Raw genomic sequence first — 20394 nt, 5'->3', positions numbered from 1 at the left:
CTGAAAATTATTTATAGTTTTCTCGACCGGTATGCTTAATGGCCATGCCTGCTGAATACGTGGTGCCGATCAATACACTTTTTGATAATCATTTGCTTTCAGAGTAGAACTAAATAGGGATTGCCTATTCATCCCACTTCTCCTTCCGATAAGGCTTTTAGGAGTAACAGTCATGGTGACTATGATTCCACCTATACTTATGAGTGTGCGTGGGTTTGTGTGTGGGCGTGTGTGTGCGCGTGATATACATAATTTATGCCAACATGCATTCATATGTTTATATATAAAGTAGTATTCACGAAATGATATTCATTTTTAGTTGTATAATTTTTTCTCGGTGCAATTAAACAGTTCACACCCCCCCCCACCAACAAAAAATCTTCCTTGACTATATTCATACATTAAATATCCTTTTTTGTTCTCACAACGGATGACTGCAAGCCCCCCCCCCTCCCCCAAGGAGTGGAGAGAGTGCTCTAGAATTGTGCAGAATCGTAACGGAATCCAGTGAGTCCGGTGGGTAATAAGCACCGCGTTGGTTACGTCGTAATTAATACAGCGTTTATTAAGAATCCGTTTTATTATCATTACTACTACTACTACCACCGCTATCAAAATGATATATAATGATACATATTAATATCTAACGTTAGGAAAGGGTTTACAATTTATTGTTATGTCATGTACATGATGTGCACATATGTTCTTCTTGCTGTCATATGTGAATTACATTGTCATGTGCATGATTGTGTTGGCTCAGTCAGTAGAGCGTCCGTCTCACAACCGGGAGGTCGTGGGTTCGAACCCCGGCCGCGTCATACCAAAAGACGTTAAAAGACGGGAGTTGCTGCTACCTTGTTTGACGTTCAACAATAAGGGATAGAGCAACGTCGATCTGGCGCTGCTCAGTAGCTGCCGGGCTCACGATCAATTGGGCAAAAAGAATTTCCATTTTCGGTTTAACTTAATACAATTTGGAGTGGACTTTAAAAGATTAATATTATTATTATTATAGATTTAATAAAATCACAATCATAAACATGTGTAATTAAAAACCCAAAATAAAATTAAATATTAATACTATTAAGATTGTCTTAAACCCGGTTTTAGCACTATATGTACATGCTGCAGCGGTGGAGCTCACGGCGATCCCTTCACCGAAGGTGACTTAGGGTTAATTGTAACTTCAACGTAATCATACAGGCCTATACCTCTAGATGTCTTGGGTCGGTACATCATTTTACGATGATACTAGGACGCAGTTGTATAGAAAGCCGTGAAGTTGTGTCGTGACGTCATAAAGAAATTTCGCGATTCTTTGGAAGGCAGAGTAATTACGCGTTAAACCTGAATCTTTCGAAGAAGGCCTACGATAAACGAATTAACCAAAGGTTAATTTGTAATTGCATGTAGATATAGGAGCAATCATAATGGCACCTTCAAGATCGAATATTTTAAATTGTCTAGATGCACAGATGTCGTGGGCTTTGATATCATCATATGGTGTAGTTGGAAAACAGGCCCCAAATCAACACACGAACGATAACTTCTTGGAAGAACGGAACCAGCTACACACGTTATCGATTAACAAGAACGGGGAAAGATCGTCCACAGTCCCCAGTCTCTAGCTCCCCAGCCCGGTATAGTATGCTAAGCACGTGATTATTCGATGCTGTTACTTGCGCTCATCTTTACGAGTTTTGTCATTGTATTAATAGATTAGGTTCTTACGTTACATTTAGGCCTACTTGAATTTGAATTCAAATCTAGAAAATGTACAAAGTATACTGTGTACAAATTGCGAGTAAAGTTTGTGAAGACTTTTGCCGATGCAGCACTGAAATCACTATTAGTGAAATATTGTGCCGGACACACAGAAATGAAACAAAAACACGTGTAAAGCCAAATTGTCCCACTATATCTCGTCAGATTTCGATATTTCGAATGAAAGAGCATTGTAAGAGAATTTCAGTTGAAGGAGACAGTTCTATCTTCTTAGTAGGTCCGTGGTTCTACTATGATTTTTTTTCTTCAAAACTGACACCAAAGTAATGGGAAATCTTTACCAGAACTCAACATTTTCTTTATGATTGGTCCAGCCATTTGCTTGGTCGTATATACATACTCCCTGCTAACCACTCTCTGTTTAACAGTCTAGGTGGATATGAATAAACGAGTGGCTTAACTTGACAAATCTGATTTCGACTGGAGCCTCGGAATGCGAATGAGGCGAAATAGTTTACGATCAGCAAAGCTTCGGTTCCGATGGAAGGTCACCGAAGAACATGCCTTGACCAAATTGGGTCGTTTCGTTTGACGAAGCTTTCCGAATGTTAAATCTCTACCCTGAAAGTATTTTCGTCCGATTTTGAGCGTAAGGCACACATACCTCATGGAGATGATAGTATTTTGAAGGTCTATTCTGAGAGAGAACAACAGAGCGAAGATAATAACAGTCTTCTTTATAGAAAGGCTACGGCAAAGATTCCCTAAACCTGAGAAGGGACCTAGCTCCATAATGAGAGAACAATGTACTCCATTTACTTTTTAACATGGAAGGAATTCAGTGGGTAACTAACTCTAGTGAAAGAAACGACTTGCAAGATTTTTGGAATGGTTGATTTGATAATAAATAGATATTGTTCAAATGTTGAGGAATTATGGAATGATAAAAAATAATCAAAACTACATGAACAGTTTAATACGCAAATATGGGTTTATGGGGGTGCAATTACATGAGGCAAAATTTCGTTCAATCGTCTTAATTGATTTATTTCCATAATACGAGACCATTTAAAGAACAATCCTTTCACGGGATATTGCGACTATGATAATTTCTTGCATGCATGGGAAAAATGGGAGAAAAAAAAATCAGCAACCATTTTCTCATGCACCCTTTAAATATCTCTACTCAATTTACCATGTACTATGAAGAATTTATTTAGGTTAACGAATGTCCAAATTATAATACAGGAGGTGCCAGAGGCAACAATTGACCTTACAATTAATCATATTCAGACCCGGAATTTTGATGACCACAACAAGTTAAGGTGTCCCAATTATTTATATTCTTAAATAAATTAGTTCAATTATGGTAATGGACATCACCAATTTAAATGCTCGAATCTTTGCCTAAACTTCTATTCGGATCTTTAGAAAGTTTTCTATTTATATTTAAAGAGTATAACCTGGGCCCCGTCTTAAAGAGAGGTGCGATCGACTCACATCAATCGCACGTTTGAAATGCCATACATAGTTGATAGCAGCTCTTTATTTGACGGGGCCTGGTACCGACAATTTGAATCTACAATTTTAAAAGGATATTTCTAAAGACAATACTGCAGGTGGATGAAATGGAATAATAACTTAACAAAGTGCACGCTTCCCAGATGAATTCCGAATATGTAATTGATGTTTGAGATTATAGTAGTAGCCCTATTTGCATTAAAAAAAACCGAATCGCGAGGTAATCACATTATAATGTTGCGCTCTATGACTTAAGCTGAAATAAATCCATAATTTACTGTGGAAAGAAATTGATCATGTCGATTACAAAGCGAATCTGCTACTAGATTTGAAAATAGCTTATGAGATTCATGTGGTCGGGTTCTACCTGAAATCAATCGTTTCTTATATATTTCGAAAGGATTATATAATTTAATCAGTAAGTCTCTCGAAGCCAAGGATTATAAAAACATACCCGTAGACATCAAAGACATGATAAATGGGGGATTTAATCAACTCATATTATAAGAGATTAGGCCATTAAAGGTAACTCACCTTTCCAGACTTTTGATAATAATTATAAAAGATTTCATACGATTATGGCATAGGCTACAACACAAATCAAATTTTTATGCAAACGAAATCTATAGCAATGAATACAAATGTGATAACAAATATATCATGTCAGAACACACAAGTTACATGTCAGAATGCGAGGTCCTGCAAACCAAAACCTTACTATTAAACCTGTTTCGACGAATATGCACTGCTTTCGCTCATTGAATAACTCAATTTATAACACTTCTTGCTTGAAGAGTGCGTGTTAGGGCCATACTAATTAAAGTGCTACAGACTTTGTCTAATAATTAAAGAAATTAGACCTCAGTCTGGCCGCTTCCTAACAGATTAATAATCCTATAATGTCTAATAAAATTAGTAGGACTTGGGACAATTTCTTGTTCAACTCTCTTGTTATAAGTATTTTGACTATAACAAAAGTTAACTTCGTCAAAAGATAATTAAAATGTATTAATATAATGCTTGATTAAAGAGCCTTACGGGCCTAGGACTGCAAACTATTGAGTATACGGGTCCGATAACTCCTTGATCAAACCATTTTGTAGTAGATAAGGTACAAGACGCGTCTCGAAATGACCCCCATGTAGCCTTACTCTCGTACTACTAGGATACAGGAGGGTATAGACCTACATTCCTTTCCTGATTGCTTAACAAACTTAAATTGGTTCCTCAATGAACACGCTCCTCATTGGCACCTCTCCGTAGTAACATGAAAATGTGGGGGGCGAGATCCGCTACCATATAGATGACTAACTGCAACCGAGACTGTCCGCTACCGTAGATGAACTACCGCATACGAAACTGTTCGCTAGTCTTGATCTGATGAACAACTGCATACGAAACTTTTCACTTACAGACAGGTGCACGAGGCGTCATTTCAGCCAAATGTGAAATACAGAATTGATAGGATATAATGAAGAATCGCACTTTCTTTACAATTAGCAGATGAGAGTTGAACTCAGAAGAACGCTTTAAGAGTATAAATTGCATTCACCCCATCATTTCATTGTAATGTAGTAGATCGACTCACGCCACACTGCGACATGTTTTTATAAACGCGTAACGCTCATGATAAGATACAAGAGAAGAGTACAGACTTACATTCCTATCTCGATTGCTTAAAGGGATATTTGACTTTTGTTTAAAGATGAAGTTGAGTTCTGGTCATGCGATTGCATTGTGAAAGAAACGGTGTGGAACCGACCAGAAAAGGTCGATCATCTAGCATATAAGAATTTGTGTGTATTGCAAGGTTCTGGAATCATCAAAATGATAACAAATTTGGCCAAGTCTTGGTAAAGTTACAAACATTTGCACAGAAAGATGTATATGGGACTACACGAACACGTGGCGTAAAAAGCCGCCCCCTCCCGATTTTTACGATGTTACATGCATATTTAGAATATGAAGGCATTTGAAGAGCCATGCTCTTCAGGGAACATGTCTTAACTGATGTTCTTCCATACTTGCATAATAAGAACGAGTAATGCTCACAAATTATTTTTCACCTCTTCCCAGAACTCAACCTTCTCTTGAAGACCGTAAATGCCTTCAAAGTGCATGGTTATTGCTCTTATTCTTATTTATGACATTTATAGTGCCCTTTTAAGACCTAAAATGGCTATGAAGGTAATTTTAAACCCCCAAAATGTGTGAAATTTAGATTAAATTAGATTATGTTGTATACTGTCTTACTGCTGGTTACCTGAATAGGCGGTTTTCTTACTGTGTTCAGATGATGGACACAGTTCCTACAGTGTGGACAAACTATCTTTTGCAGGGAATATCAACTATTCCTGTTAAAAATAATAACAACACACTATATTTAATCTCCAAGTGTTGCAAAGGAGATGTGTAATAATGAACTCATGTTGGCCATGTGAAAGAACTGTCCACACCGTGGTCAGTTATCCACACTGTGGCCAAAACTACCCTTTGGCAGGTTAACTACTATTTCTTCTTTACACACAAAGTGCTACAAAGGAGGTGGTTTTTAATAATGCCATCTTGGCGGTAACGTGAAAGAGTGTCTTCACCGTGTTCAGATTATGGGCACAGTTTTCCACACTGTGGCCAAACTTCCATTTGGCAGAGCATCTACTATTATTACATTACACACAAAGTGTTACAAATGAGATGGTTGCTAATCATGTCATCATGGTGGTTATGTGAAAGTACTGTCTACACCGTGTTCAAATTATGGACACAGTTTTCCACAGTATGGTCAAACTGCCACACATAAAAATCAGGATTACTAGTACACACGAAGCGTAGTAAAAAGATAATTTCGTAATACATCATGTTGATTATGTAAAAGCGTAATACTGTAGAAAAGACAAAATAATACTTACTTCATTTGTTTGACTATTGTACTTTTGCCAGACTCCCCAGCACCTGAAAGGTCAAAACAAAATGAAGAGTTCATTTAAAAGTTCATTCTATTTACATCTGAGGTCAAAGAGTATGCAAGATGTATTTTATCACATTACATCAGATACATTAAGCGTACTACATTATTAACTTTAATCACATCAAGAGAGAAAAAGCGATAAGAGAAATGAAATGATTGTATACATCTTTATCAATTTGAGATACTTTCTGTCCTAAAATGTCCTTTAAATTATTCTGGAAATGACAACAAGCAAAGCTGGAGGAAAAATATGACAATCCAAATCACATATACCTGTAAACATGAATATTTTGATATTCAACTGGCGGTACATGTAGCTCCATTTTTGAATAACACATATAATAACCATACAAATATCGAAATTTACATTAATACAAATGCATGTGAACATTCTTAATTCAATTTCAGTAGCAAATTTGAATATTACAAAGCGTTTTTCTCTTTAATTACCAATCAAACATGTAGGGCAAACTCACTTACTCCCGCTGTCTGTATCTCTCGCCCTCTTTCTATCCTGATCCTATATTCCAATTTCCCATGAATCTCCCATACCCACCTCGTTACTTGGTTCCTTTCAATACAATGATAATATTACCAAATGCTATATCTCACCCATGATTAACTTATTATATATATAATATTAACTTTTAATCAAACAAAATGACACTCATACCCCCTCCCTCCCATCTCCATATTTTGGCCGTTATCAACTCTAAAAAATATACATAGAATAAATAGCCCCTTCTCAACTGATCCTAATTTCTGATAATATACCTAGCAACCATACCCCTCGATCGCAAGATCTCTACTCCCTATATATACAATATGTAAACATTCATTCCCATCTGACCTGATAACTATTTCCCATACAACCCACCACAAATACATAAATGGAATCTTGATTTCCTGTAGAACATACACAAACTGTTAAAAAAAAACATGCCAAACATCCTTATCCCGATTTCCTTATTCCAATTTCCAGATAGTTGATACCCTGATCCAAATTTTCAATAAAGCATTCCACACATACGTACTCTAGATCACTTGATCCGAATTTCCAATTATAAATACCAAAATCATCTACACTAAAAAGACCCCTCCCCTCCCCAACACACACACTCACCACTTAGTCTTTATATATAAGGTATTCAGGAATAAAATGCTATATCCATTTGATGAAAATAAAAAAACTCAGGGTTATTGATTGTGTACACGCCGTGTTCATTAGCCGGAGCACAGGTTGAAGGCTATGCTTCGTTATTCTCATCATGAGAGTAATTGAATAATGAAGGCATTTAGAGGGAAACATGGGGCACACACAGCACACTCGCTTGTATTCGTTGAGTGGATATTTAATTGTTTCAGTTACCATTCACTTTTGACTACACGTCGCAGGCTGGTACGAGCCGCCGAGCAAGTTGATATAAATCAATGCTCCAGCACAATGGATTAATTTTTCATAGAAGCATGGTTAATTTGGAATTATGTGCCGTTGAAGTTATCAACATGTTTCATTCAAAAGTGGTTGAGTGGAAATCTAAAACGAAATAACAGCATGAATTTGATTAATTTTGTTGTTGTAAGTTTGTGTCTTTTTACTGTTTTGAATCTTTTGGGGCTCAAAATGTTATCATTTACTTTTAAAGAAACATATTTTATTATTCTCTTGAGTCACTATTAATTACGAATTGACTACTTTAAACTATGTGAAATATGACGACTTCATTATCAATATTTTAAAGGGCAAATAACCATTATTGATTTTCGCGTCGATGAACTATAATTTCATTACTTTTTAATGATTATTTTTTACGATTTCAAAATTAAAGAGACTGAGCTAAATCTTTTTAAAAATTTGATTACTTTATCTTATTAGAATTTATTTCATTCATCATCAAAACCTTCCAACGGAAAAGCATAGAATATGAAGCTTATTGAAAATTACATTACCATGAACATTTATAGGGCCTTATAAACCATCTTTGAACTAATAACAATTTACTAGCAAATGCTATGTCAGGATTATCAGAATAGGGGTGGACAAATATTGTTAGAAAAGTCGATAGTACCCAACAAAACGAGCTTTAAGAGCAAAATGGGGATGACCGCAGCCACTTTCTGTCTTAACCTGTATTCATTTGATATACAGTAAATGTATTAAAATAATTTTCTGAAAGGATATTCTTCAATCATCATTTCCTTATAAGTGTCTCGATTTCAACTATTTTTAAACGCTCATTCTGATAGCGCAAGAATACTCATTAGTACTGGAATATATTTCACATCTCATGAATTCGTTTTCTGCATTTTCTATTCGATATCTGGTTTTCTGGAACCCACCATTGGTGTTCTATTTTAACGACACCGTACCCCATAAAAAGAATCCTAATTACGTTAAACTTTATTCCGTGGTATCGCATATCACTGTGTCCATAAAGATGTTCGTTACACCAGAGTGTTTCTTTTTCCGAATAATGTATGCCAGCGACTTTTAACAAATTAGATTAGATTACTGATACTAAAATAGTTAATCGAGAAAGATGGGAAATTCAAATGTAATCTAGCAGGATACGTATACAGAAGTGCCAAGTTGGTAATATTGGACTGAATACTTTTAACTAACACTTTTTAGGGGGGTCTCATTTTTCTTGTTGAATCAAGGAGTTAATGACTCCTTGGTTAAATATACATTACTGTATTGATGATGACCATGATGATGATAATGAAAATAATAACGATAACGACACTATTAATACTGATGATAATAATAATAATATTAATATTAACAACACTACTACTAATAATAGCAACCCAACAAAATCTGATCGTATGAAAATGCCAGATTTTTTTCTCGTTTCACATATAAGACTGCAGAATGATACTTTCCGCCAAAACTTACCCCTTTTTCCTGATACACGGCATTGAAAACTGAGAAGCCATTATTATCCCTTAGTCACGAGGTTTGTATCCACGAACTAATAATTCCCACCTGAATATAGGACTGATTAACAACATCCTCAATACAGGAACCGTCATGAGGTTTAATGACGATTATCGGTATTTACTACTTGCTTTTTTCATTAAAGAACCGCTGTTGTCTTTGTCATTTGAAGAAACACATAACAAGATCGGTTACATGGTATACAGGTAAATAGAACCATCATAATCATCATCATTATCATCAACCATCATCTTTAACATCATTACTGTCTTGTTTTCTTCATAGTTTTCTTCTTCATAATACCTTTTCTTGTAAGATATTGTTGACCTCGACCCTGTTTTTAATAAGGGGGGGGGGGGCTTATCAGAGATTGTCCCGACTTGCGCACCACCAAACAGATTCCGGACCCGCTCTTGTCCGATGTACTATTAACTGTACTTTTAACATGTTAAAAAGAATGAGTATACATGTATGTGTACCAACATTAATACAAAATTGAAGCATCGTGGTGGAGGACAAAATAATTGACATGCGTTTAATTTCTGTTCAGGGGCATCTGTAAATCTTCAAGAGGGGAGTGTGACAAAGTAAATAAAGTACGAAGAACATAATGAACCCGATATTATGGGGGGGGGGGGGGATTTAACTACCCGCGCTCCAAAAATAACGCCATATTGATCTCAATTTCTCTTTTCAATGAACACTGGCATGAATTTTGCCTATAATTATCAACCTGCCTCAAAATTACAGTTTTATGTAGTGTACAATGATAACATAAAGAAATTTGGTACACTTTCACAGTGTATGGGATCACAAATAATAATGCATCAACTAAAGAGTAATTGCAATACCCTCATAAATATTCTAACGAATCCATGTTCTTATTGCGTAATATGTCATTGTAAGGTTCACGCATTTCTATACATGTAGGTGGTGTACAAGGCTATTATTACTCGAGATTGATTTTCGAAAGCCTTTGTAATAGTGTTTAGTGTTTACTGTTTAAAACACCAGTATCTGTTTAATAAAGTGTGTAAATTGTCAGAATCAGGCTGTATTAGGTTCCCGTGTGAATAGACAGAAAATGTGAAATGCATTTATGTGTCCATGTTAGGTTAACTACATCTATTTCTATGTAATGTGGTAAAAATTAACATACCCGCATCAAGGTATGGCCATAAAGTGGTTGTAAAAGTTATCCTTTCATACTATGGTCACATTATGGTCATATTACAATGTGTAACACAGTGTTAAGTTGGGTCTACAGAGTTAACCTCATTTATGTGTGACCATGGTCGGGTATTATAAAGAGTTATGATTGATCTTAAGTGTGATCAATACATGATGAGCCATTGACTGACGCTCAATATCAACCTTACGAACAATCAAAAGGCTTTATTAAACATGGCTCATACTAGATAACATGAAATGCATTTAGTGTGGTATATATAATATATATATATATATATATATGAAAACAGTGTGTCCACAGTGTGTAAAAGTGTGCGATGAAGGGTGGCAACAGAAAGAAAAAAATCACAGATTATACAAAAAACACATCATGATCATACGGTCGAGTGCATTTGAAACTCAATGTAGTGGTGATTTTACCACACTGCGTTCATGCTATGTCTACACTGCAGACACAGAACAGTCACAGTGCCACATAATCACAAAGAATTTCAACTACTACCAAAAAAATCAAACGGGTTATACATTATGTCGTTGTTATCTTCGCATGTTTCAAAAGGGATGGACAATTACCTTACATTATATATACAATGTAATACACATTGCAGTGTGATGTTCATTGGAACTCCCCATGCAACGTTTACTTTACTCAAACTGTGTTCACGCCATGTTAACCAGTGTGATACTCATTGAATACGCTGTGCTAAGAGACAATCACAGTGCATACATATTATCACAATGTTGACACAAAGTGGATTTGAAAGCCTATCACGTAGTGTTGATAATCATGCTCATACAGTGTATGAACACACTCTATTCACATTGTTTTCCAAGTCTCACGGTGTTATAATCAGGGAGGTAAAAATATATTAAGAGCGAAAAAGTCAGTGTGTAATCATCCAACTTTGACTGTGGGTGAATTTAGAAACACATTTATGTAGTTTTAATAATATTACCACACTGTGTGTAGAAGATTATTCACAGTGATACATACAATGGCAAGAGGAACAATAAAGTGTGAGTGAAAGCTTTAAAGTGGACTTGGAACTCTTTCATGTAATTTTGACATTATCAGATGACCACATACTGTTCACACTGTCACCATACTAAATTAACCAGCGTGTGGCACAGTGAGTGGTGAAAGAGCACACCTTGTTCACATCGAGTTCACATTATGGTAACGCTATGCTAATGCTAAACAGGTGTTGAATGTATTCATGTAGTGTGGTCAAGATAACCACAGTGTGTTCATGTGTAAATCTGCACATAAATGAATAAATATATATATGCTATATACTGTATACATATACATACACACATAGTATACACATATATTGTAAGGACATTATACAAACATTAGGATTTGATAACTCTCTTAAAATGAGTAGATAGTGAATTAAAATAAACTACTACTACAATGTACTACTACTACAACTACAATTAAAATGAAATACTAATACTTCTACCACTAATGCTAATAATTGTATTTCATTAATTCAAAAAGATATTTCTATTTGCCCCGCCATGATAGACTATCTTTTAAAACTCAGTTACCACTAGTTCCTTTTACATTCCGAAAGGTGTTTTTTCTTCTTATCGGAGAATTTGGTAGTTGATGGTAACTGGTAAAGGAAAGAAAAATAGCTTGATCTTACCTAATAAAAGAAGCTTGACATCCCTCGCGGCCTGAAGACCATCTTCCTTCAAATTTTTGTCAATCTGTTTACTCCTTTCCTGAGACTCTCTTTCTTCTGAACTCATGGCACACCCCATCTTCACCCCTCCTTCCAGGCCAACCGTGCCTTCAAGAAACCCAAACACGGCTTCACAAATCAACAGATTCTCCTAATCATGGAAAAAATGTACAAGAGAACAAAAAAGAGAAATAATCCTCAGAAAATGTGTGTAATTTTAAATACGCTGATATTAGGGTCTTTCCTTTTTTACCCCTTCTTTTTTCTTTCGCATTCGGGCGTGCCGAGTTCGTATGACGTGTGTGTATATATAAGATGCGTGCGTTATATGCAAGCCTATGCGGCTATACACACTCGTAGCGGTGAACGGAGTTTGGGCTGTGTACAAGCTAGCTAGCTCCCCTAGTGACGTCTACACACTCGCAATTACATCGGCCGTAGTAGTATGGTGGCCACTGACACACGATTTCTTACAACAATGGCGGCTATGTGTAGCGCCTGGATGCCGTATTGGGACAATCGCCTTTCACATGAGCATGGCATATGAGCGGTCTCTCGCTGTTGTCTCCGGTAGATGTAGAACTCCTAGTATGAAAGCTATCCAGCTGGAGCTCTGTTACTCCCTCTCCAAGTACATCCATACATTCCAAACAGGGCCCACTGATGCACAGACAGTAACCATGCTCCGAATTGACTCTAACTGGTGGTTTGGGCTGGCGCGACTGGGAGAAAATAAAATAATCAAAGCGAGAAAGCTGTGCGTGGCACTCCCATACACCGAGGTCGCTGAGCTAGCTACGGACGACGGTCATACACGCGACGCTACGCTTCAGCCTGGAGATTTCTCGTAAGTCTGCCCCAGATGTGCTGTACTGGTCAAAGGCGAACTAATGTCAAGCCGGAAAAATGCATCTTTGCTCTCAAATGTAACGCAGGTATTTTCCGCCACAAAGTCACTCCATGATACGATATGAGACTCCCTTTTACGCCATTTCACTCCAAAAGCAAAGAGATGGCATTTACCTCAAGGGCTGTCCTATATATAGTTGGCAATCCAAACATTATCACAGAATTTCTCACCGAATTTGTTCCATGGATGCAGAAAAGATGCAGATTTCGAGGAAAAAGCACCCGAATCAATGATGACTATTGGTGGTAGTCTGCACTCCTTACAAATCGCTTTCAGCGGCTCAGTGCAGAGAGGCTCACCTAGAACTTCACTTCTGGAGCGGTGAAGGCTTGAAGATGATCATGAACTGACGAAAATCATTTAAACCCCAACTAGAAGTGGTTGCTGGACCGCGATATATAGTCTCCTCGTGAACCTGCGAGTATCTCTGACTCTCTCTCTCTCTCTCGATCTCATACACGCTACCGCACTATCCTCACGGCTAGCTCGCTTTCGATCGCTCTCGCTTCCTCGCCGCACCAAACCCACTACACTCCCCTGCTCGTTCAGCGGTAAAGAATCTCATTACGGTGTGTTTCATATCATTCCCTCCAATTTCTCTTCCATGCGAGATAATCTTATGCAAATGGGCCAACCCGGCCAGAGACGCATGCGTGGTAGTCTCTTTCTCAGGCCAAAATTGTATGGAAGGGTACTATCTTCTTGACATTATATGACACTTCACATGCTAACTGAGGACATGATGATTAATTAAATGTTAAATCTACTTGCATGCTATTTAAACGTCTAAAGTTGATGGTTTTTTCAACAACAACAAATTATCACTCGCCCTCTAAATAAACCAGCAATTTTCGATTGAAACAAGCAGAATTCCGAGGTCGTCAGGTGACATTGAAATCGAATTATTATTAAGCTTCGATGATAACAAGAATTGAATATGCCTACCACCAAAATTTAGAAATACCAACAATACAGTATGGCCATGAATAGAATTTCATCATCGAATCCGGTTTTCTCTTTTTTTGCCAAAAATGGTAGGCCATAAATTACGACTCCATTATGATTGTCTTTTCAAATATTTTTAATCAAAGCAAAGCAACGCAACTTGATTTTGAACTGCTCTAAACCCAAGATGATGCGTGTGCGTAGCTATCGTGTGGGATACGTTTACGGGGACTTATCGAAACAAGGCAAAGGGGGCGACATTTTGAGTAGGGGCAGATGACAGATACATTCCTATTTCCTCCACATATCTGATCTAATATCATCATCATTATAATGTCGACTAAAATTCCTAACACCTCGTCGAATCATCAGCAGAGGGAAGTGGTAACTTTCTGCTTATTCTCTATAGATCCTCACCACTCTTTCTGCGTCTATCTCGTTGTGTATTTAACATGGTAAAAGTGTGTGTTTGTCAAGAAGAGTGGTACTGGTAGTAGTTGTAGAATAATAGCATTGAAAGTAGTAGTAAAATTGTAGTAGTAGTAGTAGTAGTAGTAGAAGGAGGAGTAGGAGGGGAGGAGTATCATTTGTATTCGTCGTCATCGAAATAGTAGCAGCTGACAAAACATGTTTAATATACACACATACACTGATACATAAAGGGCCTATATAGATGTATTTTTTCTCTATTTTATATATACACATTTATATATGTATATAAACAGAGATTTTCAATCGAAAAACCGCCTTCATAAACGTTTGTTCAAAAGCCGAGTGAAGGTATCGACAAGTGGGTGGGGCGCATAACCCCTCCCCTCCCCTCCCCTATTCCCTTTCCCCATCTTCCTGGAGCCCCATTGCTTTCAAATCCTATTAATGTGCCAATAATTTTGTAATTGGTCGATTTCCTTTTTCATAATAGCAAGTCACTCAAATCCTACGGACATGCTTTCTATTTTTTACTTTTCTGGTTTTGTTAAGGGCGTCCTCCTTTTTCTCCTTTCTTTTTTCACCTAAAAAAAAACGATACAAACGACGGACTTTGATTTTGTTCGGGTTAACACGTATAGGCCTACAGTTGTATTAAGTATGAATAATAGCATATGCCTTCAAAACGAGCCAATCACTTTCGGTTTCGCTTGAAATTTGAATACAGGCTATTTATTGAGGATATCGACTGCTTTACAAAAGGCCTTGAATGTAATTAATAACAGGCTTTATCAACAAGGAAACGATGATTAAAATTAAAATACAGACAAAGTGTTGGGTGGTTCATGCTGTAGAAGTTCCCACGACTGAATAAATCAACTACTTTAGTTTGGTCAAGCAGTCTCTTATTACTATTTTACTTATTACAAACAAAGCGCGTACTTCCTTTTGAAATTAGAAGTTGATCATAAATTATACCTAATTTTACTCAATTACACTTATACCAACTTCCTGCTAGCAATCGACTCCTGACTGGATTTAATAAAGACTTTTACGTATAAACATTTACCTAAGTGACTTGAATTGAAAAATAAAGCAACCATAACAGTTTGTAATGATAATACTTAAAGTAATATTTATATAGTGAATAATTGTCATGTTTCTTAGCGCTGTACGATTATTTCCCCGACTGTACGAAAATATTCTGGAATTGGAAAACGTAACGTTCATGTATAAACCTATTCAATTTAGGCAGAAAAAGATTGCTAGGAATAGGCATATAGAAATATACTATGTTTTCATTAGCTAAATATTATCATTATTATTATTGTTATTACTATTATTTTCATTCATTTTACATTGTTGTTATTTTTCGTTTTTATACAGTAATTTGTTTTGCTTGTGACAATGATGACTGTTAATATGAGGAGCAACGTTAAGCCTTGGTCACAAATGCCATTACAAACTGCTACGAACGCAGTACGAACGATTTTCAGACAATGGAAATTCGGGAAGACAATGGAAAAAGAGGGAGATTCGTACAAACGCATCGATCGTACGAACCTTTGTGACCGTAGCTTTAAATAAATAAAAAAATAAATTGACAGGTCAATTGCCTTTGCTACACCCTTACATCCACTCATCTGATTCAGTGTAATCTTTTTTCATAATTTGGACCATTTGTTAATTTCTCTTAAATATTTTACTTCCTGCAAACATTGTATATCTAAGGGATGTGTAATTAATAATTAGAATTTGAATATAAAACAAATAATAATAATAATTAATTGTCAATTATTATCAATTCATTAAAATTCTTATGATTATACAAGATTCACATAAATACATTTTTTTTCTGACGACAGGGCCAAAGTACTCAGTCATATTCTAAAATCATTATCCTGATTATCGCAAGCTACAATACCAGGTTTATAACTTCTAACGAATTCTTTATCGGCAGATGTCATTAATGTAGTCTATATCACATCTAGTCACTTTCTTTGTGGGATAATCTAGATTTCCCCTCACAACATAACTCCATTTTACCTTTCCTTCAACTTTTAAGATAAGCACTATAGCATAATAACAGACAGAGTATGAGATAATATTGCTGATTTTCATTTCATGAACATTTATTGTCTACTTGTACAGTATGTTATCTCCTGCACGACCAGAGTTTCCTCTCCCCGGATATCTTACGCCCATATATGGAAATAAAAGCTTGGGCTTGGACTTCCGCAGTTGCCCTTTCAAATGATATCAGTTGATCATATCTCACGATTGTCTGCAAAGACTGGCACATTGTGGGGGGCATGTGCCCATTCCCCTTTTCTCAATTAAAACTCAAGTGGCATACTTAAAGTACAATCTCCGAGAGCGCCCCTCCCCTCCTGTTTCAGGTGATGATCTTTGCTTCTTGTTCTCTTTAAGTTTCTTCTTCTTTTCCCTTGTCTGAAAATTTAGAAATATTGTGCCCCCTCTTTGACAAAATCCTAGTCTGCTCCTTTTTGTCATGACATGATAAATGACATGAGAAATGACATGATAAATGACATGATGCAAATGCCAGCTGTGAAAATTATATACCACTCACTGGTGTTTGTATTAATGATTGTTATGATCACAAAGGTTAGGATGAATCATATATCATGTTTCCAGTTTCAAGTTTCTAGTTATGATGGTCATAAAGATTTACATTTCATTTTCTATAGCAGGGCATGGTTATATATTATCGTGTTTCTTCATTCAATGGCTAATTAATTTTCTAACCATGCAATGCAATTTCATATGAAATTCAGTCGCTAACTGAATAAGACCTGATAGTTAAATTAAATGGGGAGGTCTATATAATAAAGAGATGAGAAACACAGTAGTACAATACACATGGTACTCTTGTAGGCAGCCATGAACTAATTAAAAGTTCGGTTGACTTCCATAACATGTTTTCTTCGAGAAAATGTTATGGTTTCAATGTCGTTCACAGCATTCTATTGTTTGGTTACCCGTCACCTGATATCAAATACACATGTCGTTGTGGAAGAATGAATAGATAAAATAATATACAGCCCCGCAATACAATAATGAATAACACAATTCTGGGGGAGATGTCCTAATAAAAATATATCATTATCACCGAAGAAGTTACGAGGATAGGAGCACTAGAACCTGCAAATTATTATAACGTGTTGATTTAAATTTGAAGGTTTTTTATTGTAAAAACATGTAGAGTTATAATGCCCATTCCCTCCTGAACTAACAACATGAATGCTCTTCAGTGCAGGGCAAAGTCCGGACCGCCTCTGCATCCGGACCGCGGTCGGGTCGGGAGTAGAATCCACAAGGCTGCCTATATCTTTTGATACCAAATTTATAAATTTTGACCAAAGGATACCTGGTACTGCTTAGCGTCAAAAATCAATTTCCCTTAGATCAGATATCGACCACAAACATGTAAAACAAGACTAGCTTTCGGAACTTTCTTCATTATACAAGTACGATTAAGATTAATGTACATTAGTAGTAGATTGTTTGGGGTGGGGCTGATATACCCTACATGCACACCTGAACTTTTACTTTTGATTTGCTTAATTCTTGAAATTAAGGTTCGTGTGAAGGCAAGTATGTATTATATCACATATACAAATGTAATTGATGAAGTAAACTAAATTTTAAATTAATGATTGGGGATGGTGCAATGATGGAAGCTCACAAGAAATAAAACGACGTCTCGTCATGGCTAGATCATCTGCTATATATAAGCCTTACTGACATCTGGAAAGACAGAGGGATCTCAAGGAACACCAAGATTCATATGATGATTGTTTTGGTCGTTCCAGTCGTGATGGGTCATGCAGAGACATGGGCTCCTGGAGCAGCAGATAGAAAGAAAATCAACGCTTTCGAAGTGTGGTTTCGAGGAGGATGTTGTGGATATCCTGGAAGGCTCATAAATCGAAAACAGTGATTTTGTCAAGAACCAAATTGGAGCGAAGGTCATCTTATGCCATAAGAACGATAAGAACAAGTTGCAGTATTTCGGACACATTCATTTATGAGGTCATGTTGAAGGTCAACGAAAAAGTGTTGGGCCAAAAGTTCGATGGGCTGACGGAAAACAAAGATATTACTGACATGAACATCTGCACAGCTAATCACTATGCCCAGGATAGAAATAGTTGGAACGTCATCATCAATAGGGTCACAAAGGGTCAGTCATGACTCGTACGACGACGACGACGATGAAACAACATTTGCCCATTGTTTCGGACCCGTTACCATTCACGGAAATCACTTTTGGACCGTCAAGGGATTTTCCAAAGTGTTTCTTGGTTACCGTTTGTTGTGGGTAGGCCCTTTTATAACCATCATGACCATCGCCAATATTGATTTGGTCCGAAACAACGTTGATAATAAGTTTGGACTATACAGGAACATAAATACATACAGATGGTTTACTGAGTAGGGTTTCGATTATTAGAATTGACGAAAAGACGAGGTTAAAGTTGTCATAGAGTTAGTGATTAACCATACATAACATAGTTATATGACGTCGAATTTATGGTCAGGATCTGGTAAAGATTAGAGACTCAAAAGCTAGTTGGCCATGTTGACAAAGCCGTAGAATTGGGCCCGTCGACTGATGATCACCGTGTATAAATGATAAGACTTCAAACATGGATAATAAATTTGACCTCTTGTGCGTAAAGTCCAAACTTATTATCAACGTTGTTTCTGGCCAAATCAATATTGGCCATGGTCATGATGGTTATAAAAGGGCATTTGCCTACCCACAACAAATGGTAATCAAGAAACACTTTGGAAAATCCCTGGTAATAATGTGGTTTTCTGGTATTGAGGGGGGGGGGGGGAGGGAACACAGCCCCTATGTGTTTTACACTCGTGTATCAAGCATAAGGGGTACGCCCGCCCCCTCCCTGGCTCCCTTTGAATTACTGCAAGGGACACGATCGCGAATGGTACTTTCAAGATTATGGACACAAGCATATACAAAGGCAATTGAATACCATACATTGTATAGAAATTTAGGTCAGATGACTATAAAAAAGTGGTCGACGAGGCTATTACTTGTGATTCCCTTAGGCTGATTTTTCGAAAGTCTTTGCGATTGCGTTTGATACACATAACGCTCCCATCTGAGGAGGTATACACCCCCATTTATAAATGTGTGCCTGGATACGCCATCGTACTCCGCCCTAGGTCCACTATACATGTACCTTGTCCCTATTAAATACTGAAATCAAAATAATATCAAGCAGGTACTCACGAAAAGACAGTTGTTCCAGCTCAAATCCAAATCCAAGTCCAAATCCAAAGTTACGAATTATTCAACCTCGCCCTTCGCGTCGTTTGCACGTTATGGAAAAACTGCACAATGACATGCAATGATCTCTATTTCCGCATACAATGCGAGCCAATCAAAACATTATGATAACAATGTATATCGCACGGAAAATGCGAACGTGATAGATAGGCTTTGTAAACCGGACGTACCGCTACTAAAGTTGCAATCGATATGGTATGATAGAAACTGTTCTTGCCGATGTGAAATAATATACTTACATGAAAATGTAGGGGCAATCCGAAAGGGCGAAGTCGCATACTAAAAGGGCGTGTTTGGAGGAGATAATGATGCTCGTGTAGGCATGTTTCTTTATTGAACCCATAAAAGCTCCTGGTGGTATTCCATTGTCAATAAGAATTGAGGCCGTTTCGGACAAGCCATCGAACAGGGATAAGAAAGAAGAAAAGTTGTCAATACCTCCGAAACCTTTCAAAATGCGAAGGTTTCAGGTCTCCTTCCTATAGCCACTGGACCATATTATTTTCGTTGTGGTCGGCACTTGCATTCTACACGCGTGTGTCCTAACATACCATAATTATTGTATTTTGTAATAAGCATGGCAATATATCATTTAAGTCGGGTCAACTGAGTAAGCCTATACATTCTTCAATACGATTTATAGCATAAAATATACCAGCATTACCAATATCTATTTCATTCAAGGGTATAATTAATTTGTTGAGTAGAAATTAAACTGTGTCACGATAA

At 36.9% G+C, this 20394-nt stretch overlaps 1 protein-coding gene across 2 annotated transcripts in view; it reads right to left on the bottom strand.

Annotated features, from left to right (window-relative positions):
- Window positions 1-20121, bottom strand: part of LOC576911 (guanine nucleotide-binding protein G(o) subunit alpha) — a 44149-nt gene extending 24028 nt beyond the window's left edge. Inside the window, exons 1-3 of one of the 2 annotated variants that reach the window (XM_011663515.2) lie at window positions 19905-20121; window positions 12002-12191; window positions 6156-6198 (exon numbers count right to left, since the gene is read on the bottom strand). In XM_011663515.2, the coding sequence (XP_011661817.1) occupies window positions 6156-6198; window positions 12002-12191; window positions 19905-19943 (272 nt within the window). In that variant the 5' untranslated portion in view covers window positions 19944-20121. Of the gene's footprint in view, window positions 1-6155; window positions 6199-12001; window positions 12192-19608; window positions 19675-19904 lie in introns of those variants that run through there. The other variant, XM_003728435.3, reaches the window with a different exon arrangement.
- Window positions 20122-20394: the final 273 nt, after the last annotated feature.

The sequence above is a fragment of the Strongylocentrotus purpuratus genome, unplaced genomic scaffold (assembly GCF_000002235.5).
Source record: "Strongylocentrotus purpuratus isolate Spur 01 unplaced genomic scaffold, Spur_5.0 spur5_scaffold_8, whole genome shotgun sequence".
Classification (NCBI taxonomy): Eukaryota; Metazoa; Echinodermata; class Echinoidea; order Camarodonta; family Strongylocentrotidae; genus Strongylocentrotus; species Strongylocentrotus purpuratus.
This window is presented reverse-complemented; position numbering and strand designations above follow the sequence as displayed.